Source organism: Eretmochelys imbricata, chromosome 23, assembly GCF_965152235.1.
Source record: "Eretmochelys imbricata isolate rEreImb1 chromosome 23, rEreImb1.hap1, whole genome shotgun sequence".
Lineage (NCBI taxonomy): Eukaryota > Metazoa > Chordata > Testudines > Cheloniidae > Eretmochelys > Eretmochelys imbricata.
The window spans coordinates 13790222-13808328 of NC_135594.1; the positions used below are offsets into that span (position 1 = coordinate 13790222).

At 57.0% G+C, this 18107-nt stretch overlaps 2 protein-coding genes across 2 annotated transcripts in view; one reads left to right on the top strand and one right to left on the bottom strand.

Moving 5' to 3' along the window:
- Positions 1-18107, top strand: part of LOC144279334 (alpha-1B-glycoprotein-like) — a 937253-nt gene that overhangs the window by 453556 nt on the left and 465590 nt on the right. The gene's annotated exons all lie outside the window — the stretch shown is intronic.
- Positions 1-18107, bottom strand: part of LOC144279242 (immunoglobulin superfamily member 1-like) — a 96738-nt gene that overhangs the window by 9579 nt on the left and 69052 nt on the right. The window contains 3 exon segments of the mRNA XM_077840732.1: positions 6807-6815; positions 13787-14037; positions 14040-14069. Of these exon segments, the coding sequence (XP_077696858.1) occupies positions 6807-6815; positions 13787-14037; positions 14040-14069 (290 nt within the window).

Sequence of the window (18107 nt, forward strand, 5' to 3'; positions counted from 1 at the left end):
AAGCTTTGCTAAAGTCAAGGAACAACATGTCCACTGCTTTCCCCTCATTAACAGAGCCAGTTATCTCGTCACAGAAGGCAATTAGATTAGTCAGGCATGACTTGGCCTTGGTGAATCCATGCTGACTGTTCCTGATCACTTTCCTCTCCTCTAAGTGCTTCAGAATTGATTCCTTGAGGACCTGCTCCATGATTTTTCCAGGGACTGAGGTGAGGCTGACTGGTCTGTAGTTCCCAGGATCCTCATTCTTCCCTTTTTGAAAGATGGGCACTACATTAGCCTTTTTCCAGGCGTCCGGGACTTCCCCGGATCGCCATGAGTTTTCAAAGATAATGGCCAATGGCTCTGAATCACATCCGCCAACTCCTTTAGCACTCTTGGATGCAGCGCATCCGGCCCCATGGACTTGTGCTCGTCCAGCTTTTCTAAATAGTCCCGAACCACTTCTTTCTCCACAGAGAGCTGGTCACCTCCTCCCCATGCTGTGCTGCCCAGGGCAGCAATCTGGGAGCTGACCTTGTTTGTGAAGACAGAGGTAAAAAAAGCATTGAGTACATTAGCTTTTTCCACATCCTCTGTCACTAGGTTGCCTCCCTCATTCGTTAAGGGGCCCACACATTCCTTGACTTTCTTCTTGTTGCTAACATACCTGAAGAAACCCTTCTTGTTACTCTTAACATCTCTTGCTAGCTGCAACTCCAGGTGTGATTTGGCCTTCCTCATTTCACTCCTGCATGCCTGAGGAATTTTTTTATAAACCTGATGCAGCTACCCTGTTATATACCACAGTTCTGGGAGGGGAATGGGGTCTAGTGATTGGGCGGGACGGGCTGGGAGCCAGGACTCCTGGGTTCTCTCCCTGGCTCTGGTTGGGGGGTGGGATCTGGTGCTTAGAGAAAAAGGACACAGATTCGAGCCAGCCCCCTAGAGGTGAAAGGCCCCATGTCCCTTCCCCAGCCCATCCCCGGGGCAGCGGGTCCGCACAGCTCAGGGCCTAGGGCAGAGCTCACAGGGGGTTGACAGCTGAGCAGAGTTTCCCTCTCCCCCCTCAGGATGAAGCTTTTGACACGGTCTCCCACAGTATTCTTGTCAGCAAGTTAAAGAAGTACGGGCTGGATGAATGCACTATAAGGTGGGTAGAAAGTTGGCTAGATTGTCGGGCTCAACGGGTAGTGATCAATGGCTCCATGTCTAGTTGGCAGCCGGTGTCAAGTGGAGTGCCCCAGGGGTCGGTCCTGGGGCCGGTTTTGTTCAATATCTTCATAAATGATCTGGAGGATGAAGTGGATTGCACTCTCAGCAAATTTGCGGATGATACTAAACTGGGAGGAGTGGTAGATACGCTGGAGGGGAGGGATAGGATACAGAGGGACCTAGACAAATTGGAGGATTGGGACAAAAGAAATCTGATGAGGTTCAATAAGGATAAGTGCAGGGTCCTGCACTTAGGACGGAAGAACCCAATGCACCGCTACAGACTAGGGACCGAATGGCTAGGCAGCAGTTCTGTGGAAAAGGACCTAGGGGTGACAGTGGACGAGAAGCTGGATATGAGTCAGCAGTGTGCCCTTGTTGCCAAGAAGGCCAATGGCATTTTGGGATGTATAAGTAGGGGCGTAGCGAGCAGATCGAGGGACATGATCGTCCCCCTCTATTCGACATTGGTGAGGCCTCATCTGGAGTACTGTGTCCAGTTTTGGGCCCCACACTACAAGAAGGATGTGGATAAATTGGAAAGAGTCCAGCGAAGGGCAACAAAAATGATTAGGGGACTGGAACACATGACTTATGAGGAGAGGCTGAGGGAACTGGGGATGTTTAGTCTGCGGAAGAGAAGAATGAGGGGGGATTTGATAACTGCTTTCAACTACCTGAGAGGTGGTTCCAGAGAGGATGGTTCTAGACGATTCTCAGTGGTGGAAGAGGACAGGACAAGGAGTAATGGTCTCAAGTTGCAGTGGGGGAGGTTTAGGTTGGATATTAGGAAAAACTTTTTCACTAGGAGGGTGGAGAAACACTGGAATGCGTTGCCTAGGGAGGTGGTGGAATCTCCTTCCTTAGAAGTTTTTAAGGTCAGGCTTGACAAAGCCCTGGCTGGGATGATTTAATTGGGGATGGGTCCTGCTTTTGAGCAGGGGGTTGGACTAGATGACCTCCTGCGGTCCCTTCCAACCATGATATTCTATGATTCTATGATTCTATGATGCTGCGAAAGGGACACAGGGGTTGGGAGAGAGCTGACCAGCCCCCCAGAAAAGGGAGGAGGCAAGATCACGGGGACAGAGCTCAAGAGAAACTGGCCCCCCCGGCAGATGCCCCAGCTCTGGCTCCCCAGCTCATTTGCCCTTCACCCCGCCCCGACATTCAGGCATTGGGCCCCTCAGCCCCCCCATTCTGCCCCCTGGCCTGCGTCCCCTCCCCCATTCTGTCCCCCCAGCCTGTAGTTCCCTCACGTCCACCCCATCATGGCCCCCGCCTTCCTAGTTCTGACCTGTCCCCTATCCCTTCATCCCCCGTTGTGCCCCTCATGCCCCATGTCCTGTCCCCTGTTCTGCCCCCCATCCCCCTGACCTCCCCGTTGTAGGAAAGGGACACCTGGCTGCCCTCAGTTAACATGGGCGCCCCCTCATCCCCTGCAGCCCTCGCAGGGCAGCCATGCTGGCCCCTGGCTAAGGTGGCCAACGCCTCAACCTGGGGGCAGGAACAATCCTGTCCCGCCTGTGATGGGTTGGATCACAGGAAATCCCCGAGGGACTGCCAACTGATTTGCTGAGACTTCTTCTGCCCCTGCTTTCCCTGCCAATTTGGGACTCCACAACCCTGCCTGGTTTGAGCCAGACACGCTATCCTGTTGCAAATCATGTCCCAGATCTGAACAACGTCCCACAAAAGCTGCAGGCTTAACTGAAAACAGATTAAGAAGTGTTCCTGTCTCCAACACCCAGATGCCCAGTTCCCAATGGGGTCCAAACCCCAAATAAATCCGTTTTACCCTAGATAAAGCTTATAGAGGGTAAACTCATAAACTGTTCGCCCTCTATAACACAGAGAGACATGCACAGCTGTTTCCTCCCGCCCTCCCCCCTCCCCCCCCAGGCTCGGTATTAATACATACTCTGGGTTAATAAGTAAAAAGTGATTTTATTAAATACAAAAAGTAGGATTTAAGTGGTTCCAAGTAATAACAGACAGAACAAAGTTCTAGGCAGTTCTTAAGTATCTAGGGGGTGGGGTAAGGGTGTGTGATCCTTGCAGAGCCCTAGAGGGCAGGTGTGTGCAGGGGTCTGGACACAGAGAATGGCCGACACCCTGTTTCCTGGCAACTGATGGCCTGGGCCCTTCCCCCCTGCAAGGTGAGAGCTAAAGGGTTGGAGAACAAAGGAATCCAGTGACCCCCTAGCCCGGGAAAGGGACAAAGCCCAGAGGAGGAGGGGCAGGAGGGAGTTTCAGTTTGGGGCTGGCTGGGGACATGGAGTGAAGTGCAGACGTGGTTGTCTGGCTCACTGCCCCCCAAAATGGACCCAGCTGAGGGGTCCTGTTCTCTGCACCTACAAGCTCTGTTTTAGACCATGTTCCTGTCGTCTAATAAACCTCTGTTTTACTGGCTGGCTGAGAGGCACGTCTGACTGCGGAGTTGGGGTGCAGGACCCTCTGGCTTCCCCAGGACCCCGCCTGAGCGGACTCGCTGGGGGAAGCACACGGAGGGGCAGAGGATGCTGAATGCTCCGAGGTCAGACCCAGGAAGGTGGAGCCGGGTGAGCTGTGTGTCCTGCAGACAGGCTGCTCCCAGAGAGGAGACTTCCCCAGAGTCCTGCCTGGCTTCATGGGGAGCAGTTCCAGAGCATCGCCCAGGGAAACCGTGACAGTAGCATAAAACATATTCCAGTTATGTCAAATATACATTCATAAGCATATTTCCATAATGAATTATGGGGTGTGTCATGGACTCCCAGGTCATGCCCACTCTCAGCCCCGTACGGTCCCTGGTGAAAACCCCCTTCAGTGTGACAACCCTTCTCGGGGGTCCACTCTCTCTTGGGGGTTAGGCCCCTCCGCCTCCTGGAACCGCACCTCTCTGAGCCTTAGCACACCTGTCTCTCACAATGGGACCCCTCAGGGAGTCCACTTGCTCTGGACCCCCGGGGTCCCCACTCCCAGAGGGAATAATGCCCCCCTGTTCCCTAGCCCGGAGCGACTCTCAGCCAGCGTAACACAGGAGGGTTTATTGAGCATCTGAACCCAGCACAGGAAACTCTCTGGGCCTCAGGCCTGGCCTCCCTCAGCACAGCACATCCCAGTCTCCCCTGCATCCAGGTGGGCTCTGCCTGCTCCCTCCCTCCAGCCCCAAGCCCCCCTGCTTCCCAGCTGGGCATCTGATCTCACCGGCCCCAAGCCCCCCCGTCCATTGTCTTCTCTCCAGGTAAACAGGGTCGCCTGAGCCCCCTCTCCCCTCTTCTGTCCTCTGGCTGGAACCGGCTGGTCAGGTCACCAGGATCCTCTCTTCACAGCCCATTGTCCTTCCACTGGCCGGACCAGCTGTGACTCCTGAGCTGGGCCTCCCGGTCACCAGGTCACCAGTCGCTGGGGTCTCCATTCTCCAGGGCATTGGCCGGGGTCCCACGTTCCGTCGCACGTCCTCTGTACCAATAAACTCCCTCTCCCATCACCTCGTGAAACCAGTAACACCCAGGGAAACTGAGTCCCACCTACTCTGCATGCAAACCATTGGAAAAACCAAGGAAAAGCCAAGAAACGCCCCCACTTTCTCACAGTGGGGAGCAGGGGTTGCCCCTATTGGTAAGGGGACGTCATGGGCCCCAGAGAGGGAGGTTATTGCCCTAGATCTCCTCCTAGATCGTGCCCCTTCCCTGAGATCCCCCCACAGCTTCCAGGCAGTGACCTTCAGGGCAGGAGTCATCGGGGGAGCTGGGGGTCTACCAGTGGTGGAGGGGCAGTGGGGTTGTCTCTCCATCCCCCCATCTCAATGAGCCCCTCCCCGAGGTGTCTGGGCCCCACTCACCTGGATTCACTGCCCCCGTGCCCCCCAACCAGCCCTAGCCCCTGGGCACCACGAGCCTGTTTCCAGAGCTGGTTTGATGATACCTGGCCCCGTGCTGCCCGGGCCGGTGGGAGCCGGCGCCGCTCCAGGCTGGGTCGGGTTGGTTCCCCCTGTGGGAATAAAACGAGCACCTGTCAGGGGCCGGAGGAGGGACTGAAACAGCGACTCAGTGACCTCCCCCTCTCCCCACCTCGATTCAGCAGGCAGGACAGGTGGGGTGGGTGCCACACACCTGACTGCAGCATCCGAGGGAAAGCCAGGAGAGTGAGCTAGGAGAGGACGAAAGACACAGCGGGGTGGCGAACAACCCAACCAGGGAAGGGAAAAGGATCTTGTCACAGAGTGTACAGAGTGTGGGGGAGTCCGGGGCCTGCACCCCTCTTCCTGGGATTCACTATGACTCTCAGTCAGCCAGTAAAATGGAAGGTTTATTGGACAATAGGAACCCAGTCTAAACCAGAGCTTGTGGGTACACCCAGGACCCCCTCAGTCCAGTCCTTCTGGGGGAGCAGGGAGCTCAGACCCAGCCCTGGGGTTCCCTGTGTTCCTCCACCCAGCCCAAACCTGAAACTAACCCCCCCTCTCCCCCCACAGCAGGCTCTCTCTCCTCCAGCCTCTGTTCACATTCCTGGGCAGAGGTGTTACCTCCCCCTTCCCGACCTGGCTCAGGTTACAGGCTCTCAGGTCTCCCATTGAAACTCCCCTGCCACATTCCCAGGTCAACACTCCCCTCTCCCTGCTGTGTCAGGTCCTGACATCTCTCCCCCCTTGGAGACTGAACTGAGCGGGGTCATTTCCAGCACAAATGGCCTAACCTGATGATTACTTTAGATAAGCTATTACCAGCAGGACAGTGGGGTGGGAGGAGGTATTGTTTCATATTCTCTGTGTATATATAAAGTCTGCTGCAGTTTCCACGGTATGCATCTGATGAAGTGAGCTGTAGCTCACGAAAGCTCATGCTCAAATAAATTGGTTAGTCTCTAAGGTGCCACAAGTACTCCTTTTCTCTCTGGGACAGCGCATCCGCTGTCATGTTGGCACTTCCCTTCACGTGGACCACATCCACGTCGTAATCCTGCAGGAGCAGGCTCCACCTCAGGAGCTTGGCGTTGGCTCCTTTCATCTGGTGCAGCCAGGTCTGGGGAGAGTGGTCGGTGTAGACGGTGAAGTGTCGCCCGAAGAGATAGGGCTCTAGTTTCTTGAGGGCCCACACCATGGCCAGGCACTCCTTCTCGATGGCCGCGTAGTGTTGCTCCCGGGGTAGCAACTTTTTGCTCAGGTACACGATGGGGTTTCTCTCCCCCTTTTCATCCTCCTGCATTAACACCGCCCCCAGTCACATGTCTGAGGCATCGGTGAACACCACAAAGGGCTTGTCAAAGTCTGGGTTTGCCAGAACTGGGCCACTGACCAGAGCTTCCTTCAGTGCCCGGAAAGCCTCCTGGCACTGCTCGGTCCAGACCACCTTGTCTGGCTTCCCCTTCTTGCATAGCTCAGTGATGGGGGTGGCTATGGCGCTAAAGCGGGGCACAAACCTTTGATAGTATCCTGCCAACTCAATAAAGGCTTGGACCTGCTTTTTGGTGTGGGGAGCGGGCCAGTCTCTGATCACCTCCACCTTGGCTGGTTCCAGCTTTAGGTGGCTGCTCCCTACCCGATGGCCCAGGTAAGATACTTCCACCATCCCCACCTTGCACTTCTCAGCTTTTATGGTCAGCTCAGCCCCCTGGAGTCAGTCCAGCACTTGTCTAACCTGGTCTGGCTAAAGACACAGATGGTCTTTAGGTCTGGCTAAAGACACAGATGTCATCAATATACGCCACGGCAAAACTCTCCATCCCCCTCAGGAGCTGGTCCACCAGGCGCTGGAAGGTGGCCAGCGCTCCCTTGAGGCCGAAAGGCAGGGTCAGGAACTCATAAAGCCTCAGAGGGGTGATAAAGGCCGATTTCAGCCGGGCATCTGCATCCAGCGGCACTTGCCAGTAGCCCTTTGTAAAGTCCATGGTGGTAAGGTATCGAGCTCCTCCCAGCTTGTCTAGGAGCTCGTCAGGCCTGGGCATGGGGTAGGCATCAGATACAGTGATGGCATTGAGCTTCCGACAGCCCACACAGAACCGAATCGACCCATCCTTTCTGGGGATCAGCGCCACCAGCAAGGCCCAAGGGCTGGCAGATGGCTGGACCACCCCCAAAGCCAGCATATCCCTGACCTCTCTTTCCAGGTCCTGAGCAGTTTTCCCTGTGACTCGGAAGGGGGAGCATCTTATCCGCAGGTGCGACCCTGTCTGCACCCAGTGGACAGTCAGATTAGTGCGTCCAGGCTGGTTGGAAAACAGCTGTCAGTAGGGATGCAGCACCCCCCTGACCTCAGCTTCCTGGGCAGGGGTTAGCTGATCCAAGAGGGGAATTGTTTCCAGGGGGGAACCAGATCTGGTCCCAGGGAATAGATCTACTAAAGGGTCATCTCCCTGCTCCTCCCAATGTCCACACACGGCCAACACCACATTCCCCCTGGCATAATATGGCTTCATCATATTCACATGGTACACCCGGCGATGGTGCGCCCAGTTCGACAGCTCCACCACATAGTTTACCTCATTGAGTTGCGTGACAACCTTGAAAGGGCCCTCCCAGGTGGCCTGTAGTTTGTTCTTTCTCACGGGGATGAGAACCATCACCTGATCCCCGGTGGTGTAGGCATGGGCCCATGCCGTGTGGTCATACCAGACCTTCTGCTTCTTCTGGGCTCTGGCCAGATTCTCCCTGGCCAGGCCCATGAGTTCAGCCAATCTCCCTCGGAAGATCAGGACATACTCCACCACTGACTCTCCATCGGAAGTGGCCTTCCCCTCCCATTCGTCTCTCATCAGGTCCAGGGGGCCCCTCACCCTCCTTCCATATAACAGTTCGAAAGGCGAAAATCCGGTAGACTCCTGGGGTACCTCCCTGTACGCGAACACCAGGTGAGGTAAGTACTTGTCCCAATCCTGCGGGTGCTGGTTCATAAAGGTTTTCAGCATCATCTTTAGCGTCCCGTTGAACCTCTCCACCAGCCCAATGGACTGGGGGTGATAAGCTGAGGCCCAGTTCTGCCAGACACCCACATTTTTACGTTGATTCCGGAACCTTCTCCGGTACGTCTCGGGGGTCAGCCCAAACTCACGGAGCAGGGCCTGTTTGAACAGGTCGTAGTCCCCTGCCTCCGCCCCTGTCATTCGGCTGTACACCTCCACGGCTTTGGGGTCCAGTAAGGGGGTGAGGAACTGGAGCCTGTCTGCAGGGTCAACCCTGTGCAGCTCACAGGCATTCTCAAAGGCCATCAGGAAGCTATCTATGTCCTCCCCCTCCTTCCGCTGGGCCAGGAAGCACTTATCAAAGCTCCTTGCAGTTTTGGGTCCCTCCGCACTCACCGCAGCTGGGGCCCCACTGCTCCTCAGCCTGGCCAGCTCCAGTTCATGCTGTCTTTGTTTCTCCTTCTCCTGATGTTCCCTCTCCTTCCCTCCTGCTCATGCTGACGTTGTTTCTCCTCATGCTGACGCTGCTTTTCACGGTCCTCCAGCTCCCTCATTTTCATCTCCCTCTCCCATTCCTTCCGCCTCCACTCCAGGGATGGGGAGCTCCGCCGGGAGGATCCCCTGCTGGCTGCCGGGGTCAGGGTGCCCTCGGTATTCCCTGGGCTTCCCCCAACCCCTTCCCCAGGCATAGGTAGGAAGGGTCTTGGGATGTCCTCGGCAGTAGTCTGACCCCTTCCAGCCCGGTCAGGCCCCAGGGCCCACGCTGTGTCCACCGGGCGGCTTCCCTCAGGGACAGGGATCGGGTCATCCAAGCGATCCCTCTCCTCCAACTGGGCAATCAGCTATTCCTTGGTGGACCTCCCAGTGCTCAGCCCCCTCTGCCTGCACAGCTCCACCAGGTCGCTCTTAAGGCGTTTAGCGTACATCTCCCTGCTGGCCACTCGCAGGCTGGGCAGCTTTCTACGGTTTCCAGGAAAAACCCCTAGTGTGCCAGTCCTTCTTGAGGTCACCACCTCTTTGCCAGGGTCGAGTTGCAGACTCCTCCGCCCCTGGGACCGCTCGCTGCAATACCCCGGGGGACCCTGTTACTGCAAAAGTCCTTCTCTCTGGTCACACACTCCCAGGGGTCAACAGCCCCCTGAAACCGTCTCTCTCAATCTTCAGCCCGCCTGGTCCCCGTCAATCCCCCTTCGTTTTACTGTTCCCCAGTCACTTACTGCAGGAAGCACCATTCACAGGGTGCAGTACATCCCACCGCTACCACCAGTTGTCACGGAGTGTGGGGGAGTCCAGGCCCTGCACCCCTCTTCCTGGGATTCACTGAGACTCTCAGCCAGCCAGTAAAATGGAAGGTTTATTGGACCACAGGAACACAGTCTAAAACAGAGCTTGTGGGTACAACCAGGACCCCTCAGTCAAGTCCTTCTGGGGGAGCAGGGAGCTCAGACCCAGCCCTGGGGTTCCCTGCATTCCTCCACCCAGCACCAAAGTGAAACTAAACCCCCCCAAGCAGGCTCCCTTCTGCAGCCACTGTTCACATTCCTGGGCAGAGGTGTTACCTCCCCTTCCCGCTCCTGGCTCAGGTGACAGGCTCTCAGGTCTCCCATCCCCAGGGCACATTCCCAGGTCAACACTCCCCCCTCTCTGCTGCCTCACATCCTCACACTCCCTGACAGGGGCACCGTCTGCCCCCTCCCCCCTCACTTCCCCAAACAATCCTGGCCCCCGGCTCTGACCTTTGTGGGGAGCCTCTCTGCCCTCAAAGTCCTGCCTCCATCCTGACCCCTCTCCTCTCTACCCCCCTTCCAACCTACTTCACCCAAACTCCCGGCTCTCCCCAGCTGGCTCCCCGCAGACACCCACTGTGGGGGGGGTCCAGAAGCACTGGTGGCTAAATCACTCTGGGCCCTGTTGTGTCATGGAGACGCAATAAATGCCAGAGGTGCGAACACGCCCCAGCCCCTGCCCCACACTGAACAGAGTTAAACACAGGCCAGGGCGGGGTCCAGAGCCCGCAGCCTGCTCAGCCCCACGGCAAACCCCCAGTGACCCCTGGGACCGGCTGTGACAGACCCAGCAGAGCAGGAACCAGGGAGCCGTGGCAGGCGCCATGTGAAACGAGGGGTTCCGGCCCCGGCCCCGTTCACTGGAGCGAGTCTCTAGCCGGAAAATCCCCCGGGTTTGGGCGTCTCCTCGCTGGCCCCGGAGACGCTAGTGACTGTCCTGGGGGGCAGAGGAGCCGGCGGAGCTGGGCTGGATCTGGTGTCGCCACGGCTGCTATGAAAGTCCAACCCCATTTCCTCCCAGGTTGGGGGTTCAGCCAGAGGAGGGGCGATGGCGTCGCGGTCCCTCTCTCCGGCCACTCTGCTCAGGACGTCTCAGTGGAGCAGGGTCCAGACGGCCCGGGGGGCCCAGGAGACGGGGGGTGGCAGCCAGGAGGGTGAAGCAAGTCTCTTTCTTTAAGGCCCCAAAGGGTGGTGGGTGGCACAGCCCGTCCCCCCAGTATTTTATCCACCAATGAGTCCTCGTTTCTGACACCCCAATTTTGGGTCACAGATTTCTGCTCCCCCATTTCTCCTGTGTCCCAGGCAGGCCCCAGCCCGGCCCGTGGGGTCTGTCCGGTGGCCTCTTGGGTTGGACAAATCCCGTCTTTCTATCTCACCAACTTTCCCCCCAACGTTCATTCGTCCAGGATCTCGTGAGGCTACCTAAACTTCTCACTCGCCTTCGTCGGCTGAACCCACCACGGGGGGGACATTGGGAGGCTCCGGTATCACAGCCCCCCCTGGGGTGGGGAGATTTGGGGGGCAACTCTGAGCATTTGTACAAGAGAAATACAGGGTGGGGGAGGTCTAGGGAGAAAAGGGGGAGAGAAAAGGGGCTGGGGGACCCTGCTGAAGACAGAGGAGGGGGATGGACAGCGGGGGGGGGGGCAATAAGTGCCATTATTCTAGTGCCATGCAAGACGCAGGCTCCCCGCTGTCCACTGACAGCCCTGGGCAGAGACTGGCCCGGCAGCGCCAGTGAGTGGGACCCGGCGCTGTCCAGGGGCTGCTCCGCGGAGAGCCCAATGAGCCCAGCACAGGGGCAGTTCCTCTAACTGGTGCTGCGGGGGCTGGTGATCGCGGGGTTTGGGGTTCAATCCTGGGGTGTTGCTGTCAGGTCGGGAGCTGTTGAGGGGGGGATTCACCGAGGCAGGGGTGTTTGGGAGCAGGAGGTTTTGTGCTGGCGTTTCAGCCTCCCAAGGGGGAGCAGCTCGTCCCCTGGGGAGATTTTCTTCTCTGCACGGCTGGATCCAGGCTCCTTTGGGTGCAGAGAGATGGCAGGTTAGAGGGGCCCGTGTCGCACTAGGCCCAGCCCCTGAGGGAAGCAAGGGGCACAGAAGTGGGGGTCACCTCACCTAGGACACCACCTTCAGGCGGCTGTAGTGGGCCTCAGCCAGGATCAGCCCCACGATGAGCAGGATCATGGCGCTCAGCGCCAGGCGGGCGATGTCGGCGAGGGTGAAATCCAGGTGTCACAGGGGGGCTGCTGCTGGGGGAAGGGGAGAGTCATTCGGCAGCTCAGATGGGGAGATCAGCAGCTGGGGGCCAAAGAGAGTGGGTGAACTGCCCCCTGAGCCACCTGGCACCCAGGGCCTGGCCAGGGGACTGTGACAGTCAGAGATGCAGGGTCCCAGGCCCTCCAGGACAGGGAACCACCCCAGCTCCCTGTCCCCGTAGGACCCCTCAGTCCACCCCCATAGGTGCCTCTGCCCCGGCCTATCTGCTGCGCAGTGAGCCCATCCCCGGGGTATCTCGGCTGCTGCCAAACACAGCCAGGCAGTGCGCACGGGGGGAGGCTGGGACGTAACCCGCTGCTCCCCCCACCCTGTGGTGCCCAGGGAGCAGCCAGAGGCAGCAAAACATCTGTGGGGGATGGGTCGGGGTCCCCTGGGAATCCCGTGGGGGGAGGGCAAGCAAGAGCAGAGGGAATTCTGGATAATGGTCACCCCTATTGCCAGGGGGAGATCCTGGGGCCCAGGGAGGGGGCTCATTGCCCCAGCCCCTGTGCACCCAGCAGGGCCCAGCCCCCACAGCCCCGTCCCTCCCCTGGGATCCCTCCACAGCTCCCAGGCAGTGACCTGCAGGGTAGCAGGCGTCCGGGGAGCTGAGGGCCTGGTAGTGGGCGAGGGGCAGTGGGTCTGTTTCTCCTTCCCTCCATGTCAATGAGCCCCTCCCTGTGGTGTCTGGGCCTCACCCACCCAGATTCACTCCCCCGTCATTCCCTGCAACCAGCCCCAGCCCCTGGGCACCACAAGGCTGTTTCCAGGGCTGGCTGGACGGTGATTCCCGCCCCGGCCCTGGTATCTCGCCCTGCGCTGCTCGGGCGGGTGGGAGCCGGCGCCGCTCCAGGCTGGATCAGGGCGGTTCCCTCTGCGGGAATAGAACCAGCGTACACCAGGGCCTGGGGAGGGGAAGAAACAGCGACTCAGCGATCTGCCCCCAGCTGCTGACTCAGCATCGATCTTCACTGTCAGTCCCAGGGAGAGGAGGGATGGATTTTAGTTGGTGGGGACCCCCCGGCCCTGTTCCCTCCCTGGTGGGGATGCTCACTTCCTCCTGTTTGTCTGTAGCAGAGGCATGCCAGGAGGTGCCATTCACGCCTGGAGTTACTGCGGAGTCGGTCTCGGTGCGACTGTTCCTATTTGGGAGGAGGAACGTCCCTGTGTCTAGAGAGCTAAAGGGGAGCTCGTCTGCCAAACGGGGCTGTATCAAACCAGGGGTGACGGCTAATCCGACAGCCCAGACTTGCTCTGAGATCACCGTGGGGGGGCGGTTGGGAACCACAGGGGATTCGTCATTTCAGGTCCAGTTTTCATGTAGACAAGGTTTTAGTCCATCTTTCTATCCCTCACCAAACACGCTCCCATCTGTCCACCTCCCTACTTTCCCACAGACTCATATTCCCACCGACCCGTGGCCGTCCGTCCCCATGGATCTGTCCATCACCCTCTATGTAGAAGAAATGAACCCATCAGCTCTGTCTGCAGGGACCATCACCCTCCAAGCAGCTCGACTGGCCCCGTGGATGTCGGAGCGGGGAGCCCTGTTCCCTGGAGGATGAATTGTTCCATTTTTCCAGCTCACCTTCTCCCTCCGGCTCCGTCATGGCGGGATCCGGCTGCTGGGGCCCAGTTGGGTCGGTTCCCTCTGTGGGATGAAATCGAGCGTGGGCTGGGGCTGGGGAGGACGGAACCAGCACCCAGGCCCTGGTGGGAAGGGGCTGAAACAGTGACTCAGAGACTGGGCCCCTTGCCCCACGACCAGGCGTTTGTTATGGGCTTAATTGTCCAGGCTGGTGGGGAGTGAATTCAGCGCTGGGGCCGGAGCCAGCTGGGCATCCTCTGGGCCCTGACTCCTCTGTGTGTCCCCAGAGTGGGGTCAGCTGGGGGAACATCCCCCTGGGAAAGGCCCCCTGTTCTGCAGCTCCCCTGGGGGCAGGATCCCCCCTTCCTCTGCCCTGAATCTCCAGCAGCTTCTGCTTCCCCTGGCTGGGGAACCCCGCAGTGACTCCGTCCCCACTCCCCAGCTGGGCGTCCCCTCTGCTGGATCCAGGGCTCAGGGCAGAGCCTGGCTCTGAGCATCCCATTGGGGCTAAGCCCCTCTGAGTATCCAGCTGGGTGTGGGGCTGGGAGCGGAGATGCTGAGCCGGGCCCCTCCCCTGCTACTACCAGCTCCATGGCGTCGCTGGGCTCTGACCAGAGAGACAGGTCGGATTTGATGCTATATCGGCAGCTGTAGCTCCCTGCATCTCTCTGGCTCATCTTGTGGATGGAAAATTGAGCCACATCCTCTGGGGGGTCTTTGCCCTGCCGTGCTTCTGGATCTCCAGCTTTATACAGAAGGACCCTCGCTCCCCGACACCGACACTCACACCGGACGGTCACGGCTCCCCCCGAGGCGACCCCCCACTTGGGTGCAGGGAGATGTTGGGTTTGGGGTAGCTGGGCTCTGCAGGCAGGAGGAGACAGGCCGTGAGACACAGACCCCGGCACGGTCACTGTTCCCCGTCCCCACAGCCCGGCCCCAGTGACGAGGCCGAGACAGGGGACTGCAGGGAGAGAGTCTCCTGGATGCTTTTTCCCCAAATCCAAGCGCGAGAGAGCTGGGCTAGCGACACAAGAGCCCCGGGGGCCCCCCACCCCTCAGCAGGGCAACGGCGCGGCTCCATCTGCCAGGAGCCCATGGAGGGGTGGCTGGGGCAGGGCAAGGAGGGGCCGAGGCGACCTAGAGGCCAATTGCGTTTTATCTCCATCAGCTGGGGAAGGAGAAATCAGTTCAGTGGGCACGTGCACTGGATTTCTCTGACACCCACCGAGGAAGAGGACAGTGAGAGCAGATGGCATGACGGAGGCAGCGAGAGGCCCCTCAGCACTGCCACCAACGTCCCAGAGCCCAGCTCCACCGAGCCCCAAGTAACAAACTCAGCTGGTGTCTCCAGCTACAGGAAGCCGACGATGTCTTGTCTCTTCCTGTGTCCATCACACGTTGTCTCTAATCTGCAGGGGAAATCTACTGCTGTTAAAGTAAGCAGAGGCACCTGCAAAACCCAAGCCTGGGCCCATCGGCCTGGCCAAATGTCATGCAGCTCCCAGCTTGTCTGTGTCTCTGTGGGGAGGGGGGACAGTTCTCCCTCCATGTACCCTGCAGCCTTGGGGAAGGTGCACCAGGCTGGGAGCCAGGAGAGCACGGGGTCTGGTCTTCAATCTGCCACTGACCACGATTTCCATGCAGATTCCCCCACACCCATCCTTTCTTACATTCTGGGTTCAAACATGGGTGGTGGCCTGTCCTAAATATCAAGGGAAGGGTACCCACCTTTCTGTACACAGTGCTATAAAATCCCTCCTGGCCAGAGGCAAAACCCTTTCACCTGTAAAGGGTTAAGAAGCTCAGGTAACCTCGCTGACATCTGACCCAAAATGACCAATGAGGGGTGTCAGGGTTCCTTCCCCACTCTGAACTCTAGGGTACAGATGTGGGGACCTGCATGAAAACCTCCCAAGCTTACTTTGACCAGCTTAGGTTAAAACTTCTCCAAGGTACAAACTATTTTACCCTTTGCCCTTGGACTTCCACTGCCACCACCAAATGTTTATCTGGGTTTATTGGGAAAACATAGTTTGGACACGTCTTTCCCCCCAAAATCCTCCCAACCCTTGCACCCCACTTCCTGGGGAAGGTTTGGTAAAAATCCTCCCCAATTTGCATAGGTGACCACAGACCCAAACCCTTGGATCTTAGAACAATGAAAAAGCATTCAGTTTCTGAAAAGAAGGATTTTAATAGAAGTAAAAAGTAAAAAAGAATCACCTCTGTAAAATCAGGATGGTAAATACCTTACAGGGTAATTAGATTCAAAACATAGAGAATCGCTCTAGGCAAAACCTTAAGTTACAAAAAAGACACACAGACAGGAATATTCATTCTATTCAGCACAACTTAATTTCTCAGCCATTTAAAGAAATCAGAAGCTAACGCATATCTAGCTAGATTACTGACTAAGTTCTAAGACTCCATTCCTGTTCTGTCCCCGGCAAAAGCATTATCCAGACAGACACAGACCCTTTGTTTACTCTCCCTCCTCCCAGCTTTTGAAAGTATCTTGTCTCCTCATTGGTCATTTTGGTCAGGTGCCAGCGAGGTTATCCTAGCTTCTTAACCCTTTACAGGTGAAAGGATTTTTCCTCTGGCCAGGAGGGAATTTAAAGGTGTTTACCCTTCCCTTTATATTTATGACAAGGGGGCAAGATACTTTCAGACCTCGAGTGGGGGGGGGAAGTCTTTTGTCTGTCTGTGTGATACCTTTGCCAGGAACAGATCAAGGATGCAAGCCCTCCACTCCTGTAAAGTTAGTAAGTAATATAGCTAGAAAATGCATTAGGTTTTCTTTGTTTTGGCTTGTAAATTCTCTGTGCTGGAGGGAATGTGTATTCCTGTTTCTGTGTCTTTTTTGTAATTTAAGGTTTTGCCTAGAGGGATTCTCTGTGTTTTGAATCTGACTGCCTGTGAGATTATCTTCCATTCTAATCTTACAGAGTGTTTCTTTTATCTTTGTTTTGTTCTTCTAATAAAGTTCTGTTTTTTAAGAATCTGACTGGGTTTTTAGGGTCCTAAGAAATCCAAGCTGGTCTGTGCTCAACTTGTTTATTCTCAAGCCTCCCCAGGAAAGGGGGTGTGAGGGCTCGAGCGAATTGCTGGGGGAAGAGGAACTCCAAGTGGTCCTTTTCCCTGGTTCTTGGTTAAAGCGCTTGGTGGTGGCAGCATTCCTCGTCCAAGAACAAATAGAGATTTTGTGCCTTGGGGAAGTTTTTAACCTAAGCTGGTAGAAATAAGCTTGGGGGGTCTTTCATGCGGGTCCCCACATCATAGAATCATAGAATATCAGGGTTGGAAGGGACCTCAGGAGGTCATCTAGTCCAACCCCTGCTCAAAGCAGGACCAATCCCCAATTAAATCATCCCAGCCAGGGCTTTGTCAAGCCTGACCTTAAAAACTCCTAAGGAAGGAGATTCTACCACCTCCCTAGGTAACGCATTCCAGTGTTTCACCACCCTCCTAGTGAAAAAGTTTTTCCTAATATCCAACCTAAACCTCCCCCACTGCAACTTGAACCTCCCCCACTGCAACTTGATCTGTATCCCAGAGTTCAGAGTGGGGAAGGAACCTTGACATGGCCCATGAAAATAAAATTAATACGTGATCACGAAATTAAAGGATGGCGCCGTAATGCATGTGCACAAGGGGGCAGAGTTAAGGGTGTTTGGGAAACTTTGTGGCATTCCCTGATGCTGGAGGGTTTGACTGCAGCCTTCCCACTCAGTCTGCCAACCTGCCCACCTGCAATACAAGCCGTGGCACCATGTTAAGAGCGGGCACAATATGGAAGACCTGGGTTTGCTGCCCCTTGCGCCTTAGCTGAGTGGTAATGATGGGTTTACACTGTAATGCCTGGTTCTAAGGGGCTTTTCTCAGCATGTGAATTAAATCAACCAGGTTCAAAAGAAAACCAGAGAAAGAGAAATTCCATCCCAGGCCCCGAACGGGTCACCAACTGAGAGAGACCCAGGGACCTTCTAATGCCCCTGCAGAGACCCTGTCCCCCGTGCTGGAGGAGACCCTGTCAGTGGTTATGTGGCCAGGCCCCTAGAGGGGGACGTGACAGGCTTTCTTTATACGCCATTGGCTAGAGGACAGCAGAAAGCTGGGGGTCAGGAAAGTTTGACTCAGTTCTGGGCTCTGGCAACGGAGTGGGGACTAGTGGTTAGAGCCGAGGGGTGGAGCTGGGGCCAGGACTCCTGGTGTCACAATTGTGGTGTCACTCCTCCGGGGCTTGCACACAGTGCTTTGCTGGGCCGAGGCTGCATTAAAGGTGCATCAGCTGCCCAGCCGAAGGCTCCCAATGAGCCTCCTTCAATCAGCTCCCTCGTCCCAGGGCCCCGGCCCACCTTCTCACCAGCCCCCCAGGACCCTTCGCCCCCAGCCACCGGAGCAGGAGGGAGACGAGCAGCAGATTCATTGTGAAGCAGGGTCATTCCCCCCCACCTGACCCCACCGCCTGACCTCCCCAATCTCCCAGCTTGCTGCCCCCCTTGGAAGGGGCAGGAGAGAGGTGACTGTGGGGTTGGGGCCCTTATTGGGCAGGGAATCTGCAGCACAGGGGCTGTGAGCGGAGACTGAGGGGACTAAAAAGAAAATGGGGGACCCTGAGGGTGAGGGGGCTGGAGCTGCGGAGGGATGTGGAGGGAGGGCAGTGAGAGGAGAGGCTGCTGGGGGTAGAAGTGGCAGCCCAGGGAGTGCTGGGCGGTGCTGCTCCCCCCTCACTCCTCAATCAAGCCCAACAATCCTACCCCCCACCCCCCCCAGCTCTGACCTTCTTGGGGGAGCCTGTCTGCTGATGTGCTTTGACTAACTCTAAGTCTCTTTTCCCTGCCAGCTTAAGACTTCAGTGCCCAGTCTGGTTTGAGCCAGACCCGCCAGGTGCCAGCG